Here is a 19,311-nt window from a genome sequence, read left to right on the forward strand (position 1 = left end):
AAGATGTGGATATTGTAATCCAACCACAGTCGCAACGCTCAGTCCACGAGAGGTTTCTTTGCCTTTCTCACTTGCCCATATTCCCCCCGTGTCCGTATAATGCAATGTATAGCCAATCCTTTCCCACACTCGGCTTCTCCTCCTTTTTTTTCCTCGAGTGAAGCTTTGCGTCGCAATGTAATTTCAGAGCAGACCACGACCCTCTCGTCGTCGTTCTCGCCATGGATATCGGTTTGTCGTCAATAAGAACAAGAAAGAAATGAAAAAGGACAAAAGGGGTGGGGGTTCGCGACCTGTTCGGTACCCACACTACTGCTTACGGATTCCATTCGTAAACCTGCTTGGTATATACCTAAAAAGACATCCTTCCCTCAAATGATAAACCCAGAAGACTCTATTCGAGTAGCAGCTCTTCGTGAACGGTACCGAGCTAATATGAGCCAAAATAAAATTCCTTCTGGCGTCGATTCGTGATATGTGGTTTCATACGATACCTTGTAAGAAAGGTTAGGCAAATTGTGCCGGATAGTCGCCCTGGGCAGGTAGAGCCGTAGCAATAGCCCCCCCAGAAGCCCCCGCCTGATGATCCGTCTTTGACAGCTTAGACCAGACAGGAGAATATAGCCTTGCATCGTTGGTTGGTCCGTCAGATTTACACGTCATATCGTGCATGGGGGCTTTCGAGTGTGTCGCCCGCGCAAGGAGACATTGGGATATGTGAAATCTGCGCTGTAGATTGTGTGCCGCGAAAACAGAGCGCACTGAGCGTCGCTGCACACGAATTCTGTAGCGAGGGGGCAGACAAGCGCGACCGTCGTCTGCTCCGCTCCGAAGGACTCGTGGACGTAGGCGACCCAGTAAAGGATTTCGCGCGAAACAGCCACTTGCTTGTTGGTGGCGGCGACAACGGCGACAACGGTGATGATGGCAGTGACACGGTCGATGGTGTGCTGGAGCCCGTAGCATATGGCCATAGCTGTCTCTATCGCTCGGCTATAGGAGATCTAGCAAGGCGGCCTCCCGCACTGATACGCTTCTGCAGACGGTCCTTATCCCGCTGCGGGAGTCGCTCGCTGGGGCTAGGACTAAGACTCGAGGCGCCCGTAGACGAGCCCGTTCCTTCGATGGCAGCCGCGCGACCTCTCTTCTGCTCTATGTAGAGCTGCGCGCTACGGCTGAGAGGGATCGCAGGCATAGTGCTCGGGATTTCAGCTCCGTTCTGGACCAGCATCTCAGCGATTGGGAAGGGCACTGTTCGTATATTGGGCTCGGAGCGTCCCTCCGCGCTCGTCATCGTCGGGGAAGGCGATGCTGGGTCGGCAGCAGCGAGGGCGAGAAAGACTGGATGCGTGCCCCGCGATTTATCCAGCACGTTTGGGTTCGCTTTCAGGGCCAAGGCGTATATGACCTGCTGGATCTCGCTTCGCTTAATTGCTGCAAGCAGTGTCTCGTCGGCTGACGGATACCTCGACAGTGTGGCAGAGATGGGCTCGACAAACGCTCTGTCCACATACTTTGCCGTGATGAACCTCAGGCGCTGTTCACGAGTCGCCTGTGGTCCCGGTCTGACGTTCGGCTCCAATCTGGATTCCCACACCATATTGGAGACTCGATTTCCTACCAGCATTAACAATTCGATGATGTCGGGCGTGAACGAGGTGATGTCAAGAGTCAACGACCTGACTTTGCTGATGTGGGTTCCAAGAGACCGGTGGATGCCACTGCACTCGATACACAGGATAATGGCCAGGTTGATGGAAACCCATTCCACCTTGGATCCACTGCCGCAATCTGCACACCAGCAGTTGCCTTGATCGTTGTCGCGAAGCGATTGCAAGAGCTTATCAGGGCTTTCGTCATATGTACTGCTCGAGGGCCTATGGCTGAGACCTGGCCGAGCCCCAACCGTCGTGCGGCGAGGGGGCACCGCCGAACCACTCACGTTCTGGCTGTGCCCATGGTTCAGGCTAATACTTTTGCCTGTAAGTATCGAGCCAATGTCTCGTTTCAGGCTCGGGGTGTCACTAGCTGAAGACGCCGTAGACGGCTTTTCTCTGAGCCCATGACCTTCTACCGCACTCTGCAAGGCATTGTTGATGGCTACGATCCAGCTGTTCATGTCCTCGTCCGAGGTAGCCTGGTAAACGCGCTTATATTGCGGAGTGATCACTTCGAAGCAAAACCTTCGTTCTGCATTCCTCGCTTCCCGAACAGATGCCATGCGCAGGTCGATGGGGTCCATGTGAAGGTCGAGCTTCTGCTTCCAGTTACTGTACTCGGATAGTTTGCCTTGATCCAGCACCACCCAAAATCTAATCAAGTTAGTTTAGCTGATCAACATCCCGGGTGCCGCCATACTCACTTGTGCCATCCTTGCTGCTTTGTCAACGCCCTGGGGTCAACATGGCTTCCGGGCCGGTTCAGGGCCCAGAGGAGACCTTCCTTGCGTTGGGCCGAGTTCTTTTCAGCAATGGCCACCATGCTGAGGTCTCGTTCCTCAAGATCGCGAATCCCTTTGAACTTGGCATTTTGCGCGGGGCTCCCGGCTGTCTGGTGCAGACTGCCGGGCGAGCGTGTGATTTCGCTTCCCACGGTGGCTGAGCCCGAATTGCTGGTTGGCACAGCCCTTAATTGCGAGCCTGTACTATCAGCGCGGCCAAGGTCCCCCTCCGAGGTTGACACTACGCCATTGGATAGAGCGCCCACAACGCCAATGCCGGGGGCAGAGATGAGACCCTCCGGTTCGTTATACTGGAGATTACTCTTCTCTAAGACGCGACGTTTCTCCTCTCTCTCCCGCCGTTGATACTGGAACTCCTTGTCGGCTTCTTGGACCTCGGTCGAGAGAGCTTCCAGCTGGGGCAACAGGTTATCTATCTTCTTGGCCGTGTTCAGGAAACCCCTTGCTTGAGCGTCGGCATATCTTGTGAGATGAGACAGTACTTCCTGTTCCTTGCGACCACCATGCAGATCCTGCATGAAAGAAGAGTAATCGAAACGTTTCAGCTCGAAGTTGCGCCGCTTTGTCTGGTACTTTGTGTCGCTGTCGGCTAACTTCTTGGTTTTGACCGAATCTTGTCGTTGGCCTAGATAACGTGACACGTAGCTGTAGTAATCTTTGCTTTCTTCTTCAAAGTCGCGCTTCTTGCTTTCTGCTTGTTTAATGTCGAAAGTGTACAGCCTGCTGACGGGCTCCACAATGATCTTTTGTAAGTTTATTGCGTTCTGCCGTTCGTACGATGCGATTTCTTTGGCGATATGGTCAAAGTAGTGATTCAGTGCGGGCTGAACAGCATTGGCATTAGTCGAGGCGGCTTCCCGCAGCGCGTCGATGAAGCTCGTGAATGCATCGTTGGCTTCGAGCTGGGCCACATAAGCATGGTCCGCCTTCTTCAGCACCTTCTTCATCTGTGCCCGCATATTGCCCGTCTTTTGCTCGAGCGCTTTCATTGTGGCGCGAAAGACCGGGCCGTCGTCACCCGCAGTCATGTCGTCGCCGGGCCTGGGGCAAGCCACGTCAACCTTGACGGATTGATACGTGGACTGGGAGATGGTGGGCACAGCAGGTGAGAGGTCATAGTGCAAGTTCAGGGGCGACCCGGGCTCATCTTGCTCACTAATGCGTGAGTCGACCGACTGGGCCGAGGCAACGCGAATCTTGGGAGGAACGGCTAGCTGGAAGACTGGAGATGGTGAGCTTGGATGGCTGGGAGCGAATCCGGCATCTGTTGGTTCGTTAGGACTCGCAGGCAGCAATTCTATCGCGACTCCAGGCAGATGCTTACTTGCAACCCAAAACGAGAAGCTGGCAAGTGTAACGAGCTTGTGGGCTCTTGGGTCGTACTCGACGAACTACCGGCATGTCAGCAACTGGCGTCCATCTCTCCCCCTCCCACTGTCGATGACACATACGCTGCAAGTATTCCTCCAACCGCCTCCCCTGTCCTCGATGGGCCGTGGCGGCTTCCATTTCCAAGACCACTCAAAGCTTACCGAGGAACTGCCGCCGGTACTGAAGTCCCCTACTAGCTCGACATTGGAGTTCTTGTGTAAGTTGGGGTCTGCATGAAACTCCCTGGTGACGAGGTTCTCCACCTCCCTTGCCGTGGATGCATAGACGTAGGTAAGGCCGTTGATGTTCGTATTCGTCGGGCTGGCGCCGGCTTCTTGCCGCACGATGAATGTGAAATTGAAGACGAGCTCGTCTTCGTTGCTGAGCTTCAGTAAGAAGTTTGGGGTCGCAGAAGGTTCGTTGTCCTAGTTTAAACGCAGTCAGACTTGCTGCAAAGAACAGCATTTCCGCATATGCAACGAACCTGCACAAACTCTACAGAACCAGTATCGCCCGGCGCTCGTGTGGCTGTGGCTCGCGTCGCTGGGAAAGCATTGGGGACGACGGTGACGGCGGAGCGCCTTCGAGGGTTTGATATGACTAGAGAAGATATCGATACTACAGAAAGAGGGTCAGCACTCCTGGCGCATAAATGCAACGCGATGCAGTCTGCGCACTCACATCGATTCTGATCTCTGAGGTAGATGGCGGCGCCATCGTCGAGTCGGCTACTGACAATGCCCATGTTTGCAGAAGGCTGCAGCCAGTAAGTTGGCCGCGAGTCACGACGTGGTGTTCACAGTCCGGAAAGCGCGCGCGAAAACGGTACTGATATTCTTTCGTCGTCTGGGGACGGGGACGGGGACTGGATGCAAATAGAAATGCAAGGGCGGAAGTTGAATGGCCAGGGCGAGTCAATTCAATGCTGGGGAAGTCGAGGGAATCGAAGGTTGTAAGCAAATCATGCCGTCGATACAGTAAGGTAGGCGGTGCAATCAATGGATGTAGTGTACTTGGTGTTTGGCCGAACTGGGAGTATGAGGTACTGATGTATGTCAGTATGTATGTATGTAAGGGTGGTAGCAGCAGTAGCAGCGACAGCAGCAGCAGCAGCAGCAGCAGCAGTAGCAGCAGTAGCAGCCCAGTATACTGCAGTGGGAGATATGCGACAGAGGGGGGGCTACGACGTCGGCCGGCCAATCTGGTGCTCCAAAAAGCTTAGGTTTGAATGTGACGGGGGCTGGCGGGGTTGTTGTTTCTAATGACTGTGAGCTGGGAAGAGCCACTTGATTGATACATGAAGACTGGAGGCGGATTGGCTAAGGGGACGAGACCGATGCCGAGACCACGCTGCAACGAACCTGGACCTAGGTACTTGTAAGTAGCCATTTGTTAATGCACTGGATGCATGCTCCTGTAGGGCAGTCTCTTATCTCGTCCGTAGCCAGCATCCCGGCACGAGGGACGAGGGAAGAGGGAAGAGGGAAGAACTAACTTGAAGTGACTTGCCTGATTCATCAAAGAAATGATGCCGAGCCAGGTACCTAACTACGGAGTTAACGACAACCTTAGCACCTATCAATATGAACCATGTAAGGTGGACTTGGCACGTACCTATAGCAGGACGTATTTGGCTGGAATCCACCACAACTCCCAGCAGTGACAGAAAAGAAGACGAAGGAGAAAAAGATAAAAAGATAAAAGACAACCAGGTCTATCAAATGCATCTAGATGTCTGCGGCCCCCCTCATCGCCTCTATAGGTATTAAAGTTTTGAGGGGTGGCCACGAACCTGTCACCATGCACCTACCTGTACTCTACCTACTCTGCCTTCATACTTCGTAACATATCACCAAGGCTGTTGTTATGTGTGGCCCTTGCAAGACGCTGCAAGCAGCACTGGAATTACGTACTTACCTTAAGTAAGTAACCAAAGGTCGAAACTCGTCCTCTGTTGGCTGTCCGGTCACTTACTTGCTTTGTGAATCGCCTGGCTTTATTGGAATGTGTCAACCGAGCAAGCAGCCAAGCACATGACCCCTTCCTCGAGGAAAAGAATGCGCCGCGATATCGTATCCGTGTATGACCATGTGCGTATGCGACGGCGTATGACTGTCTCCTGGCAGCTTGCTATATACATACATACAACCGACTACATGTCCTCCGTACGGAGTATACCCATATCTCTACCTATACCTATACAACGCCAGTGCCATACAAGCTGTGCTTACGGATTTTGTGTTCATTCGTCTGCTTGTCGTTTGTGAATCCGACCAGGAGTGGCGAGGATGCACGAGTACCATGGACGCGTACGTAATGGGTAGGAACAAGCCTCGTTGAAAACGCCATGCATTCGTATTCTAGGCTACAATGGAAGAAGCAGGAGGACAGAGGAGGACGGTATGAGCCAGGGGTAATGATTGCCGCCAATGTCAGAAGGTACATATGTATCCTCGGCCCATTACCTACATAACTGGCAGGTACCTAGGTATGTAGTGGGCGGTTGCAACATCGTTTTTCTCCTTCTATAGGCGCCCTGGTGCTTTGATGCCCTCGCTTTATACTAGATACGCTACTGGCATACCACGCGGTCGTTTTTCTGACTACTCGTACTCATGTGCATGCACTCGCGAAGCTATTCAGGCTGAGCAGGCCCCGCTTCACCACCAAGTCGATCGCACTATTCTGCAGGGCGTTACTCGACTCCAGCAGCATCCAACGAATGGCTAATGCCCCCAGTTATAACATCGAGAAACACGCTCACTTGCTTGTGCCTAAGTGGATGGCCTGAAGAACAATACCAGATTATGTGCGCCATACAACACGGCTAGGCGACTAGTTTTCGACCTGGAGGCATGTTTGTCAACGGGGCCGGTGGAGTAGTCTATCTCGTGTGTACTACAAATAGACTCACGATTCGGGCATTTTGGAGCGAATCGCAGATATCCCACTTCTCCTCTCGCGTGCGCTTAGGTTGCCCTGCTTCACGGCCTGATCTTCTTCCATGGTCGGACGGAACGAGTACTGCACGCGCCCCCGTCCTCGTCGTCTTTTCCCGACGCATGGTGAAGGATATTGAAAGCCCTGCCCTACGACGTCCGCCTGTAGCGCCCTACCGTGACTGGCGAATGCGAGGGTCGCAATACATTTGATGAGCATTGATGGATGCTACCTAGGGGGCGGGGGGTCAACTACATACATGTACTTACATGGCTGCTAAGGTCACCTGTGCAATGACAGCGACGGCGTTTGTTTGTTGACTTGGCGATCCGGATGCTCTCACAGTTCTTTGGCCAGCGTGTTTTTGAAGCCGGGGGCCTGGGAGATTGCTTTGGAGCAATAGAGAGAGAAGGGAGAGAGTAGAGAGAGAGGGAGAGAGTATCGATCAATCTGAATTGGAGGCTCATCATCATTGATCCAATGCTCTGTTGCCAGTTGCGGTACGGGGCGCTATTACCTGACGACATGCACCTGGGGGTACTTCCATCAATGTCGTTTGTGCCCAGCTCACCGACTTTAATATCAATCAATCAATCAATGAACCAGGCGCCCCAACAGGTCCCAAAGTCCCTAGCACCTCGTGCTACTACTTGTACGAACCTGGCACTCACTACCTCCCCAGGTTAGCGTGCAGGCTCGAACGTTTAGGTAGGGACTAGCCGCCGCAGCAATATTCCGTCTATTTCGGGCATGTGTACTGTCGGTACACACAGCGATAGCGTCAGGGGCATTCAATTTGCTTCAGCGGCATTTCCTTTCCTGGGACAATCCAGCCCCTCGTTCTTCTCCCATCGTATCATGCGTCGCCTTGGGCAATGACGTTGTCCCAAATCTAAACCTAACCTTTCCCGAGCCCCAGCGCTTGAACTCAAAACCCACCCGAGATACAGGCCAGGTCAACAAGATCCTCCATCGACTTTTGAGCCCGTGTCGCCATTTCTGCTCCGATTCTTCTCTCTTTCTCTCCCTTCCTCACTCTTACCATTGCCGCCATTTCCAGCTACGTCGAGGCTCGATTGATTGGTCTAAAGTCGGTCAGTCTGTGATGACCGTCTACACCATCATCCCATAGTTGACCGACCACCGGCGCACGCAGCAAGACACATCGCCCGACGTGTAGACCCTTCGTCGCCATGTCCCAGGGATCGAGGAAGTCGTTCCAGTTGCTCAATCGTCGACTCGACAGCGTACAGAGAGGCGAGAGAGGCGACAGACGCAGCCGGACCAGCTCGAGTGCCCGACAGCTCACCGTGAGCCACGATGACGCCTACACATATGCGCTGAGGGTTGCCTACCTGCACTACCTCCTCCAACCAAAGCAGAAGCGAAAGCAGTTTGTGCCTGCACCGAAACCTACAACACGATCCCACGCCTCTAGTGTTGCCAATGTCGCGGACCTCGTCAAGGAGTTCATACCTGGAAATTCAGGGAGCGTGAAGCTGCCCCACGGCTTCCGTAGCCCACTGGAGAAGCGAATGACGGGTGTGCTGATGGGAACCGAACGAGCCCCGGGATACAATGACGCCGCCCTCAAGAGAACATTTGGCGAAGCCTACACTGCTTTTACCGACCAAAGCTTTCGAAAGAGCATTGACAAGGAACGAAAACTGGAGCCTCTCATCTTGATATTCTTCTCCTCTGCGACCAAGGCATGCCGCGCTGCCCCGACAGATAAGCCAGGTGACGACCATTGGAAGACTCTCGTCGACAGGCACCTGGCCATGTTCGTGCGGCTCGTGAGCACCATCTTGAGAGATATGGGAAGCGATCGAGACAAGCCTGAACTCATGAGCCGCCTAAAGACTCTGGAGAACAAGCTCCTCACGAACGATCAGAACCTCTTTATCGACACCGGACAGAACGGGGGAACCACGGTCGAAGTCACGGTTCCTCTGAGCTATGATGTGAAAGACATGCCAATGGTACAATCAGTCGCCAGGATCTTCGGTGTCTCCAACTCGGACGTACAGGAGCATATTGATGCACAAAGGCCCAACTGGACCGAAGAGGCTGCACTGAAGGATCTCAAATCATATCAGCACCGCATGAACTCTGGTATGGCCGGGGCGTTGCAGAGTAGAGACTTTGATGTTGACGAGGCATACCAAGAGTGGAAGAAAGCAGAGGCCCCTCATCTGTCCCAGATGATGATGGATATTCTCACAGCCAATCCACGTCTGAACAGAACTTCGACGTATTTTGCGGCGGTGGAGAAGCCCTTGCCTTCGAGCCCAGGCTCATCTTCCGCCGAAGACCAAGCCTATTCAGACATCGGAAGAGTCTTGTCGAGCCCTGGCTCTGAGTATAGCCTTGACCAGCTCAACCTCGGGTCCATGACCTTGGATGATAGCAGCAGTATCAGGAGCGTTGATGAGGCACACTACACGTTCATTCCGCCAGAACCTCGTGCCTTCTTCAAAACCATAGCCAAGTATACCATGGAATTCGACGCTGTCCATGGTGAAGATTCGGAGCAGACTGGCCCGTTCTCGGACGTTTCCATGGACCTCTTGACAGAGCTATGTGTGCAATGGCGGATTCCTCAGTTCACGCGCTTAGTCGTCTTCCTGGAGGTGGCAGCCGGCAGATTCCTAGATACACAATTTACCGTACCGGACCTGGACAATGCGTTCGAACTGGTAAAAGAGGCACCACCTGAGCCCAAGAAGCCGCCTCACATATACTTATTCAATGAAAGCCTGGCAACCATAGACAGGAGCAAATGGACACTACACGACTTTGCTGTCTATCAACACACTCTGAATTCCCTTCACGAGGCCCTCCTCCGCGAGTTGTACGACACCTTCATGAATTGTTACGATACTAAACCCCCTTCGGTTGGCCCAGCCTTGCACGTACTTGACAATCACATCAAGTGTGACCCCAGCTTCTCCACACGGCCTGAGGAGGACGAGAATTACACGAACACATTACGAGAGGGTCTTCAGGCCAAGGCTGCAGCGGTTTACCGCGGGTTCCTCGAGGATGTTCTTCCAGTGCAGAAAGAAGAATGGGACTTTAACCACGTCGTCCAACTGGGCAAGAGTGTGGTTAAACTATGTGAAAGGATCAAGAAACGGTATCGATCTAAGCCAGAGATCATGGGGGTCAACCCTCTGACCATCCTCGTGGAAACAATGTTCCCGTCATTCGAACAGGATGCCGAATCATGTATCATCCAAATCATTGAAGTTGCACAAGCCCAAGGCATCGAGTTTGGGTCCGACGATGGCTTCGCGCTTTACCGGGAACTTTGTGAGATACGTCAAATCCACCACTCGTCTTTGCCGGATAAACCGTTCTCCTTTGACATCGAGGAAGTCCTGGTCGGCTTCGTCTGGCGATGGATCGAAAATGCCGAACAATTGACAGATCAAATTGTCACTGAAGCCATCAAACTGGACAACTTCCAAGTACGGTCACAAGGAGAGGGACACATAACTTTAGATTCTGAACGGCACAGTAATTCGATTATTGATATGTTCAGAAGCTTCAACCAGACTGCAGACCAGATATTCCAGCTTGGTTGGGACAACGATGTTCACCATGCGCGGTTCATGACATCTCTGTCAAGGATCTTTGCTAATGGTGTATGCAAGTACTGCGAGATTGTAGACACGGAGTTTTTCAGAGAAATGAATACCCCGAGGACAAACGAAGAGGCCGAGGCCGAGGCCGCGCAAACAACTCAGGGCAAGTTCATGAAGTACGCAAAGGATGCGTGGAATACGAAAGACAAGTTCGAGCCATTCCAATTCTATTCCCAGGTGAGTCGAGCAAGCCAGACCACACAAACGAAACCCTTATTGATATTCTTATAGTCGCTTGTCAAACTCAACAACGTCGAGTATGCCATGCAAGAGCTGGACAAACTAGAGAAGTCCATGAATGTTGACGCTTGTGCTGTTGTGTTGGAGAAAGCCGATGGACTTAGAAAGCAAGCCAAGCGGCCGAACAAATATGTGTTTACGATCAAGATCGTCGAAGCCGAGGACTTGAAAGCTTGTGACGCGAATGGCACTAGTGATCCCTATGTGGTTCTGGGCGACGAGTACCAAAAGCGCCTGGCCAAGACCAGAGTGGTCATGAGAAGCTTGAATCCCCGGTGGGACGAGTCTGTCGATATCACCGTCACTGGTCCCCTGAATGTCGTTGCAACAATATGGGATTACGATACTTTCGGGGACCATGACTTTGTTGGGCGAACGTCGCTGAAGCTTGATCCAATACATTTCAGTGACTACCTGCCGAGAGAGTTCTGGCTCGAACTCGATACGCAAGGACGCATACTTCTTCGTGTCAGCATGGAAGGCGAGCGAGACGACATCCAGTTCTACTTTGGCAAGGCCTTCAGACTTCTCAAACGGGCGGAGCGAGACATGGTTCGAGGAATCACCGACAAGGTATGGAAACCCACGCCCATCATCAATGGGAATGCGCGCTAACATGATGTCAAGCTTACGGCACATATCAATTCGACTTTATCCCACGAGAATCTTCGCAACCTACTCGGCAGAAACATTATGCAGTCCGCTCAGATCTTCTTCAAGCGTCAATCTCGCGTGCCGACTATCACCAGTGCTGATATCGAGAACGCGCTCCAGTCGCTTTTCACCTACTTCAACGACAATTTCGCCATTATGAAGCAGACGCTTACAGAAGCCACCATGGTTGCTGTCATGACACGTCTTTGGAAAGAGGTGCTTATGGCGATCGAGTCGCTTCTTGTGCCCCCCCTGTCTGATAAGCCATCGAACCAGAAGCCACTGACCGAGCGGGAATGCGAGGTGGTGTATAAGTGGCTCGGGTTGCTCTTCGAGTTCTTCAATGCAAGAGATGAAGACGGCGAGGTTCTCGGCGTCCCTGCCGAAGTCCTCAAGTCGCCTAAGTATCACGAGCTCGCCTCGCTGAACTTCTTCTACTTTGAACAGACCGACCAGTTGATTCACACATCAGAGCGCATGGCTGCAGCCACAGCCCAGCGCCAGCAGCAGGCGATGCAGCAGCAGCTCACCTCGAACCCGAACCGTCTCTCTGCTCCCGCGTCCTTTGGCAGCATGGGCGTGGGCGCAGGCCCGGCCTTTGCCTCGATGGGAACAATTCGTCGTGGCAAGAGTATCATGATGAGCCGTAACCTAGGCACCATGCGCCGGGCCAAGGAGGAGAAGCGCAAAGAAGCGCAGGCTGACCCCAGCGACGACATGATTCTCCGGATCCTTCGCATGCGCCCGGAAGCTGCGGACTACCTGAAACATCGGCACCGTCAGAAGGAGCGCCTGGCTGCACAGAACGCAGCGCAGATGATCTGGAAGCAGAGCGTCGCACAAGGTTGGAATGGCGGCGGCAGTGGGGGATTCGGCCGTGGCGGCGTACCGAGAAGATGAAACCTCCTTCCACGGGCATTGTGACGAGCAGCATACCCTTTACGGCGTGTATACATTATCACTGTAGTACCGCTGGTATGGGCGGTGGGTGCCAGACGGGGCGGCACATTGCGGGAGCATGACTCGGGACAGTCATCCAAACTTCCTGTGCTTGGCGACAGACCGGGACATGCTTGCCAGCTCTGCTGTGAATGAGGGTGTGGCCCGGCAGGCATGACGCCGATTCACGTTGTTCGAACATGGTTTTATCATGTCATATGGGAAGTGACAGGAGCACTAGTGATGGGAAGCGTCGAGCTGTGACTTTGCATCCAAGCATCGGCCCCTTCCCGAGCCGCAGAATGTTTACATAGTGGCTCACCACGGGGGTTACGGGGAGACGAGGTGTGTGGGAGGAGCGAAGCGTAACGGCGTTAGTGTTTCCTTTTCCCCATGCGGCTATTTTTAGCTGGTTCATTCGGGCGTCGTCATCATCATCTTTGTCGTTATTCTATACCCTCATGATGGCAAGACATTTGGTTGACTGCGATTTCCTTTGGGCCTTTCCAGTAATTAATCCAACACATAAACACGAATTCGAGCCATCTGTATGTAGCACGACTCCCTCCAACTTCCCCAAGGGGAAAATCAGGCTGGGTCATCTCGGGTCGATTTGTGCCGTTGTCTGTAATTACGTATAGTCATGGGCCGGAATATGCCCAAGTCAAGCTGAATCATCTTCCCTGCGATGGCCTCACTCGCAGAATTGCTCGGGTCCTGACATGCGGAAGGCTATTTTGTCGCATGGTCATGCAGATGAGGAAAGATTACAGTGGGACGGTGAACTTGGACCACACAGAAACACAGCTTCCGCCTTACGACCTGTGCGCCGGAACAAGCTCATGCATGAATAATGTTCGGTAGTATCGCGGTTCGCTCACTCCGCACAGGGAGGAGGCGACGGTGAGCAAGGCTGCCAGGGACTGCCATGAGGTGGCTGATTAAAGGGACTGTGGCGAACAGATATCCAAAATTGGGACCCGGCAGTCAGGCACTCTCTGGATCGATCGTTGATCTTGTGTCCCATTGTGTATCCCTACATAGAACGTTTTGCCTGGTTTCCTTTGTATTGCACGTCTGGACCACGTGCCGATAGCCAGTCACATAGTTCATGCTGCTAGAATGTTGTATTGCGGGCGCGTGCGGGATAACGCAGTCGAGCGACATATGTCGCCAAGGAAGGGGTGCTACTTGATGAGCAAGCAGCCGTACGCAGTGCGGTGTAGACTGTCTATAGTTTGAGCAACGTGAGACCTCGACTCGCGTTGTATCTGGCTTATCAGTCACGAACATGGAATTACGTTAGCTCGCACCCTGGTTTCCCCAGTTCAACTTCCAAGGCATTTGTTTGACAGGCCTGTGTGTATAGACTGGAGATGCCTGCGTTCCGAATCTTCACATCTGTATGTCGAGCTCCGGCTAAGACCGAGGGGGCATATGCAAACGACCCGGGACTCCCACTTGGGTGCCACCAGGCACGAGGGGCTGCCCTCCTCCAAGGAAGCCCCAAAGGAAGCCCCAAGGACGAGGGGCCATCATACGGTCGCATCCCGCCAGGCAAGTCGTTACAGGTAGGGATGCGCGAGCATGGCCGTTGGGCCTCGACTGGCTCTTGACTCCAATCTCGAGATTGGGAAATCGACAAAGACCCAGAAAATGCTCGAGGGGGGAGAGGGAAAAAAAAACATGGGATGAGTTGCAGGGGTTGTGGACAACAGCGACCCCCAGCTACCAGGCTAGCCAGCCCAAGTGTCGGCAAAAGCCAGTCGAATCACGGCTTTTCCCATCTTCACCACGCGAAGAGGGCGTCGATGAATCGCCATATACGGTTTACTCCTTGACGGCCTGAAACACTGGCCGGTGTATGTGTTTGTAGTGGTATGTGCGAGTGTATGTGTGTGCATACCCAGATCGGCACTCGAGCAGGTTGCTGCTGCTGCCGCTTTTCTGTGCCTTGGCCGCAGCCGCCGCGACGGGTACTGGCTGGCGCCTGCGAGCGAGCCACTTCTACGTGATGCACTTTTGAGCCCGCCCCGAGCGGCATGGCGGGCAGGTCCAGCTGCGGGCTCCTTGCTAACAGAAGAAGCGGGGGCCTTGGGCTGCCTTTTACTGCTGGACCAGACCACAATTTGGCGGTCTGCGATCCCTTGAACTATGTAGTACGTAGTATGTGTGTAGTGCGTGCCTCGTGCCTTGTGCCTCGTGCTTCTCCAGCGGCGCGGCCGGTGAGACGACAGTTTGGCCACACCCGTCAGATTTCATGGAGGGAAAAGACGATATAGCATTCTCTTGGCTCAGATCGTGCAAAGCATCAGAGATCACCGCTCTTCGTGGATGCGTGCTGCGGCTGCTCTGCCGGGCAAAAGAACGAGGCCGTTTCGATCAGCGAATTGTTTGTTATCGGAAATTGGGCGAGGTTCAGGTTGCCAGTCACTAATCCGGGGATGCCAGAAGGCCGGGCTTCCGGACCTCTTGGCCTGCCTTGCCCCTTTATTCCGGTTGATTTAGAGAGAGCCCGCCCGTTACCGCCGCCAACGGCTGCGGCTGGCGGTACTTGACATGAACCAAAACACCGCTACGAAGGATGATGATAATAAACCAAGGGTTGGCTTGATCGAAAGAACAAGGCGCTCGCGTCTCCAGAGACGGACCGAGGTGCGAGGTCCATTCCGAGTTGTCGTGGGTTGGCGGGCAATAATAGCTGACCGCTAGCTCTTAGGCCAAGGACTGGCTCAGGCTTATGAAGGAAAAGGACCCGCCCAGGAAGGTTCACATTTGGCCATCCTTGTGCCATGTTTCATAAGGGTCCTTCCAGAATGAGTTCAGCGAAGTTTTCCGGCTTTTATGGACCCTGACCTGTGCTCGCAGCCTCCGGCACGTGGATACGACAGGTCAGTACTGAAGTGTGTATGTCAGGCAGGCAGGCAGGCAGGCAGGCAGAGAGGCCGGGCAATACGAGCGAGCGAGTGGCAGAGGTAAGCAGCAGCAAGTGAAAAGTGAAAAGCTCGGCTCTGCACCGCACCCACTGCCCACCTCGCACTCCCTCAGCCTAGCCTTGCCTCCCTGGTCTTACCGACGGAGCAGCGTGGCATAGCATGGCGTGGCATGGGCCACTGGATCGCAATATCTCGAGGAGCCGTTTGTTGACAGAGAGAGCTCTTGTGCTTGCTATTAGGCGTCGGGTTATATTGGGATTATTGCTGGGACGGTGCCAGAGACGGGACCACTTGGCTTAGGTATGCGCGATGACGTCATGTGGAGGGGTCCCAGATTCAGGGTCTTGGGGTCACGATTGTGGTGAGATTGAAGGGCTAGGGGAAGAGATCTGTCTATTGAGATGAAACAACTGTGAAGGTTGTAATATAATCGATGGCCCAAAAGCTGGCCAGATAACTGCTGCAGGGCCAGATAGATCGGCAGCTGGGAGAGACAAGAAAAAAAAGGAGTCCGTGTTTGGGAATGTCTTTTGCAATCCTGTCGATCAACGGCCTAAATTGCTGGATGGCTCGATGGATGGGCGGAGGGGGCCTTTGCCACACGAGACCCCCTCCCCTTCCCACTTCCCTTCGAGACCAGTCCAATTGATATGTTGTCTCCCTGCATGTGCATTCACCCGTCGGCCTTCCTGCTCGTCTCTTGGGCAGCGACGTGCTTAGCTATACTGCCCGACTATAAAGCCAGAGCTTGCTGCGATCCCGTAGCAACGCTCGCGGCCGGAACGAGGTTGCGGTGGCTTCAGCAAGACCGAATTTTCGCTTTGGGCTCCCGTGTCCACTGGCGACCACGAACCGGTTAAGCGGCATGGAGCGAATTCGTGCCTACGCCTACTACTCCTCCTACGCCTTCAACGGCGACGGTCACCACCACTGGCCATTTGATCAGAACAGACAACAGATTCGTATCATCCATTGTCTTAGACCCCCGCCATTGGCCATTCCCATCCTTCTTCCCATTGACTTTGCACAGTGCTTTTTACCCAAGGGTTTGGACTACAGACAGGCCTCGGGACGATAGCCCGCGGACCTAGACCAGGGGCCAATTATGTACACCTGCAGAGTGCCAGTTAAAAAAAAATAGATGTACCTTACCTTACGTACAAGTAGGTACCTAAGAACATTCATTGAATGTACATGGGTAGCTATTCCGATCCCAGACAGGGCAATGATGTGGTAAAAAGTGTGTATGTGACCGATTATTTCTTGACCTGCGAAGGCAAGTAATTGTTCTATGTATGTAGAAAGGCCACTGTGGACAGGACATGATCCATTGGCCATCAAGCACGAACAAACCGAGAAAGGGAAAGAAGAAGAAAAGAAGAAAAAGACCATATGCTAAGTACCTACACCAGCGCAGTACACACATTCCAGCTGTCTCCCAGAAGAAACTGCTCTCTGAAGGCAGGGCGGAATGGAAGTGAAGTATACATGGCAGGGAACGTGTGGATGGGTCCGGCTTGCCCAAAAGAAGCAAGCGGACCTGGGCATGTGGAGGTGGCTTGCCAATGTGATATCCAACCATGACCAGAGAAGCTGGCATGGGGGCAGAACTTTTCAGGCTGTTTCTCGTTTTATGTTGATGCCGGATTTTTGCATACTTGTAGTAGGCCCAGTGAATGAAATTTGTCGTCAAGACACCCGGCTCTCGACGACGTCGTATCGGCCGGGCGACGGCAGAGGAGCCAAATCATCACACCAAGCCAGACACATGGCTTGTGCAACGTCTTCATACGAGCACAGAGACGCAGCTGACCACTCCCCATACACCTGGTAGTTGTAGAAAAAACTATAGCTATATATTTCATGTACAATACAGCACTATGGCTCGCCTAACCGGTACGCACACATTGACACACACACACACACACACACACACCACACCTATGTAGTACTTATGCACGCACCAGGCACATTCTGGCACTCGACTCCAATGGGAATTATGGGGTATTCTATCGAAAATGGGGTCGCTGACAGCGAACTAGACTTTGCCGAGATGCGCTGAGTGGAACACAACATTGAACAGCCAAAGATGCCACGAGCCAGCAACTTTCTTCGTGCAGTGACTGGAACCGTCGACCCACAGAACGGCCATAAGATTCCGAAGCGGCTCACTGACTGGTCAGCTTTTTGCGTTCAAACAGCAATCTTGGTGGCCTTCCTGGACGATGATGTGTGCGTGTGCGTATGTGTGGCGGGCGGGCGAAACCCCAGAAGAAGAGGGAAAAGAAGCAGCAGCATCAGCTGGCGATAGCAGCAGAAGAAGAAGTAAAGCAGAAGCAAATGCGTCGCCTCGAAGCAGCAAGGCACCATCACACAGCCCATGCACAGTCACTGCTCCCGACGGTGGAACACTTGGAAATGGGATAGTAATGGGATTGTTATTATTGAAAGATGTGCTAACCTAGCGGCTGAGCCGTTTCGGACTCTCGCCGATCTCAACCTCAGCAGCGAAGCCACCAGCAGGTGATTGAGATGGTCTTTTCTTTTGGGTAAAAAAGGGTTTAGTCTGGGGAATAGGGGGAAGCTGATATGCCGTGAAGCCAATTTGATCTACCTAAGTACATACTTATGTATGTAGACAACATTGCGAAAGATGGTAATATGTTATACATGTGCAAATAGGTGTGCAATCGGGGAATTGGGCATACGGAGTATATTATGTACATACATGGTGAGTAGGACAGGAGGACAGGAGGACAGGAGGACAGGGCCATTGATTGATGCGACAACATCAGCATCAATCAATAAAAGAAAAAAGAGAAACATCGCTCGAGGCTAGCTCGAGTATGGACAGTGCATAGTGACTCGGGTGCGTACCATGTAGGTCGGTACAGTAGCAACAAATCGGAATGCCCACCCTCCAAGGCACCTAGCTTAGACCTAGCCTGGGCCATGGTCGAGGTGACACCCACTCACTCACCAGTTCTCGTGCTGGCCGTGACATGGCATGGTATGCCATACATGCGGCAAGCGTGCATAGCACCGACACAAATCTTGGAATCAACCTACTTGCTTCAAAGTTCACCTGTATGTATGTATGTATGTATATATGTATGTATGTAATATTGGAGGCTCTTGTTGGTAGCCGGCGGCAGCAGCAGCAGCAAGTAGTATTCGTACAGTCATTGCACTTCCGGCGGGGACTGGCCAGGTTTGACTGGTCACGGTAGCTCCTACCGAGTAATAACTCTAATGTCCAAGCATATTGGCTGATGTATGCAGCTACCTACAGCCTACCTACCTCTATTTGATGTAGGGAGGTACAGGTAGCTCAATCCAATGCATGCACGCAGCGGCTACATACCTGCCCGCCATCAGACGTTTTAGGTTGTGACAAAGTCTGTAGTATAACCCATCTAACTTAATCCAACTGACAGAACAAGACAAGCCCAGACAGAGATTTTGACTTCCCGCCGTTTATGTAGCGTATGCCTGCCCGCCTGCCCGCCTGCCCGCCTGCCTGCCGTTGCTGCACCGCCCATGCTGAGCGGGCACAGGAACCCAGGAAAAGCCAGGGTGCCCAGGGTGCCCAGGGAACCCAAGCAGCCCAGGGAGCACAGGAGCCAGCAGAGTCAGGGTCACACACACTCCATGAGGCAGGCCGACGAGGGCCGGCCATCCCAGATTCGAAGATCCTGGGATAGCGGCTAGGTAGTTCGGGGTCCATATTTGGGGGAGCACAAACCCCCTTTGGCAATGGCAAAAGCGGTACCAGAAAGACATGCCATTACAATGTCCATGCCCTTTTCCTCACCCTCCTCTCTTGTACTGGGCTGGCGGCCGACAGTACATATTTTCATCTTTAGCCTGCCTGGCTTTGTCTGCTGTTCCGCTTTCTCGTCCTGCCCCTGTTTTCTTAGGCCTTATCTTCGCTTGGCCTTGGGTGCAGCCACCTAATAACTGCAGTGAACCACCCACCTTTTTGCATTTGACGGCAATATCAGAAGTACACTGTACTCTCGCTCTCTCACTCCTTTGCTCTCCCTCCACAACGCACAACCACCAGACCACAGAAACACACACACACACACACACACACACACACACACACACCTACCTC

The 19,311-nt window shown here is 53.1% G+C and overlaps 3 protein-coding genes across 3 annotated transcripts; 1 reads left to right on the forward strand and 2 right to left on the reverse strand.

The window, feature by feature from the left end:
• Nucleotides 1-659: 659 nt before the first annotated feature.
• PG986_013441 (uncharacterized protein) lies at nt 660-974 on the reverse strand (the record flags this gene model as incomplete). Its single annotated transcript, XM_066849663.1, has 1 exon — nt 660-974. The coding sequence occupies one exon, from the start codon at nt 972-974 to the stop codon at nt 660-662; it is 315 nt and encodes a 104-aa protein (XP_066693806.1).
• Nucleotides 975-982: 8 nt separating this feature from the next.
• Nucleotides 983-4,577, reverse strand: PG986_013442 (uncharacterized protein; the record flags this gene model as incomplete). Its single annotated transcript, XM_066849664.1, has 5 exons — nt 983-2,312; nt 2,363-3,852; nt 3,913-4,257; nt 4,317-4,450; nt 4,514-4,577. The coding sequence occupies 5 exons, from the start codon at nt 4,575-4,577 to the stop codon at nt 983-985; spliced, it is 3,363 nt and encodes a 1,120-aa protein (XP_066693807.1).
• Nucleotides 4,578-7,965: 3,388 nt separating this feature from the next.
• Nucleotides 7,966-12,216, forward strand: PG986_013443 (uncharacterized protein; the record flags this gene model as incomplete). Its single annotated transcript, XM_066849665.1, has 3 exons — nt 7,966-10,599; nt 10,654-11,235; nt 11,290-12,216. 3 exons carry the CDS (start codon nt 7,966-7,968, stop codon nt 12,214-12,216), a joined length of 4,143 nt encoding a protein of 1,380 aa, XP_066693808.1.
• Between the last annotated feature and the right edge of the window lie 7,095 nt (nt 12,217-19,311).

The sequence above is a fragment of the Apiospora aurea genome (assembly GCF_038362705.1).
Source record: "Apiospora aurea strain CBS 24483 chromosome Unknown utg000009l_segment0_segment0, whole genome shotgun sequence".
NCBI lineage: Eukaryota > Fungi > Ascomycota > Sordariomycetes > Amphisphaeriales > Apiosporaceae > Apiospora > Apiospora aurea.